Raw genomic sequence first — 2,169 nt, 5'->3', positions numbered from 1 at the left:
GGAGCTACGGAGCTCCAAACCGGGCCAACAAACTCACCTAATCCTAGACAAAAACTTTAATAAATACCTTTTTAAGGTTTTAAACTGATTCCACTGTGTCGTGTCTTCACATATGTTATGGCTCTTGAGCCGGGTCGTAACAATGTGATAATAAAAGGTCTTAATTTTCATCCTTAATGGTCTTAAAAGGGTCTTTAAAAAGGTTTAAATTGGAGTTTGTGAAACCTGCAGAAACTGAATATTTCATTGTCGAATCGATCCAATGCTCATTTTGTTTTAATAATAATATAAACTCTTAATCCTGCAACAAAAAGCTGCAGAGTAAAACATAAAAACTGTTTGTTAGGTGAGATTTACCCCGAGCCTGAGGTTGGACCTGACGGCTGCAGGTTGTTCTCTGTGGCTGATGGAGCTCTGAACTGACAACACACTCTCTGCATACTCCTCAACCTGAAACACACAAACAAACAAATAAAAATAAAGAGTGGATCATGGATGGATGGACTGAAAACAGGAGAGTGAAACTCGTCTTGTACCTGCAGTCTGCTGGGTGCTGAGCGCTGCTGCTTCAGCGCCACCTGTTCATCTAAAAACAAACACGTTTAGTTGGTTGATTATTTTAAGAAACTGCATCATTGTTATYGTTTTGTGTTTTCCAGAAGAGGAGAAACACTGAAGAATCACCTAGTTCCCTCTTCCACTGAGCCTTCTTGGCGTCGATGGTGGCCCTGCTGTCTGATTCTCGCTCCTCCAGCCAGCTGAACAAAGATCTGGAGAACCCGTTATCTTTTTCTGCTGAGCTTCTGTCTGCAGCAGTTCCTCCTCCATCCATCAGTTCTTCACCTCCTCCTTTGTCTTCCTCTCTTATTTCTCTTCCTCCTCCTGTCACAGAGTCAGATCTGAGGTCTGCTGGATCCTCTAACAAAGGAATGATTTAAAGTTAGTATTTTTCAGCCCCCTGCAGGTTGTGTTAGAGGTAACATTAATACCTTGTGCTGCCTGCTCCTCTGGGTCCTGTTGTCCGTTGCTGGGGGTCTTGACAGCGTTGAGGATCTGCTGCAGCTGTTCGCTGGTCAAACACACCAGGTTGTTCTCCACACCGGTCTGCTTTACGCTCTTACTCCCACCTCCTCGAGCATTCAGAGGCTGTCCTGCTTTCCCATTGGCTCCCGGTGGTCCAACAGTGGCGGTGAGTTTGTGTTTGTTTGACGTCACCTTGAATGCACACACGGTTTTACCATTTATTTTTTAACAAGTCTTTAAACAGTACGAGTCCAGGTTCTTACCCCATCCCTTCCTCTGGTGGCCCCTCTGACGCTGCGGTCTTTGTGGTGTGTTTTAGAGGAGGTCCAGCAGCCGTTCCTTCCCTCAGTGGTTTTATTAGGATTAGACGACGTAGACGATCCRGACGCTCTACATCTACCCTCCCTGTGACTCCCCGCCACCTGCCGGGGCGCACGCTCCTGATCCTGCGCCTCCTCCTCCACACAGCACGGCTGCCTGGAGCTTAAGATTTTAGCTGCTCTGGGCTTGAAGGACACATGCTGGGAACGTAACACYAACTCATAAGATCAGAAAAACTCCTCCTCTTGCATTATTTGTTATTTATTAGAAATATAAAACTTGCAATACATGCGTAAAATATGTCATCTTTACATCAGTATAAATCTGATTATCAAACTATAAATGTGATTCCTACCTTTGCTGGATTTCTCTCAGCACCTGCTGCAAAACAGACCAGAATGTGAGCAGAAAACAATGAATAATAAACCATTTTTAAAATTGTTTTTAATGTTTATGTATATAAATTAAATGTTATGGACACAGTCATTTAAACCAGCGTTTCCCAAAGTTGGGGTCGGGACCCAAAGTGGGTTCCCGAAACATCAAGATGGGGTCCTGAAAAGATTTTCTGAATTAGTTACAATTTTGCCTTAGTTGTTACAAATGAGTGAGGTTAGTGTATTTAAAATGGATAAATGTAGTATAAAAATATTGTTACTGTGCCCATGATTGGTTGACCTGATACAAATGTTTATCATACAAAAATAGTTGGGGGCACAGGTCTCTGCTACTGTTATTTTGTGAGTCAAAAGCTGAAAAGTTTGGGAACCACTGCACTGTGGTTCCCAAAGTTGGGCTTGGGACCCAATTATGGGTCATGAAGCA

At 43.4% G+C, this 2,169-nt stretch overlaps 1 protein-coding gene across 1 annotated transcript in view; it reads right to left on the bottom strand.

Annotated features, from left to right (window-relative positions):
* ccdc66 (coiled-coil domain containing 66) overlaps positions 1-1,722 on the bottom strand; it is a gene marked incomplete at its 5' end in the record, with an annotated part of 7,708 nt that extends 5,986 nt beyond the window's left edge. Inside the window, 6 exon segments of the mRNA XM_014019146.1 lie at positions 358-450; positions 537-586; positions 685-918; positions 990-1,215; positions 1,287-1,544; positions 1,700-1,722. Of these exon segments, the coding sequence (XP_013874600.1) occupies positions 358-450; positions 537-586; positions 685-918; positions 990-1,215; positions 1,287-1,544; positions 1,700-1,722 (884 nt within the window).
* Between the last annotated feature and the right edge of the window lie 447 nt (positions 1,723-2,169).

The sequence above is a fragment of the Austrofundulus limnaeus genome, unplaced genomic scaffold (genome assembly GCF_001266775.1).
Source record: "Austrofundulus limnaeus strain Quisiro unplaced genomic scaffold, Austrofundulus_limnaeus-1.0 Scaffold210, whole genome shotgun sequence".
In the NCBI taxonomy this organism is placed as follows: Eukaryota; Metazoa; Chordata; class Actinopteri; order Cyprinodontiformes; family Rivulidae; genus Austrofundulus; species Austrofundulus limnaeus.
This window is presented reverse-complemented; position numbering and strand designations above follow the sequence as displayed.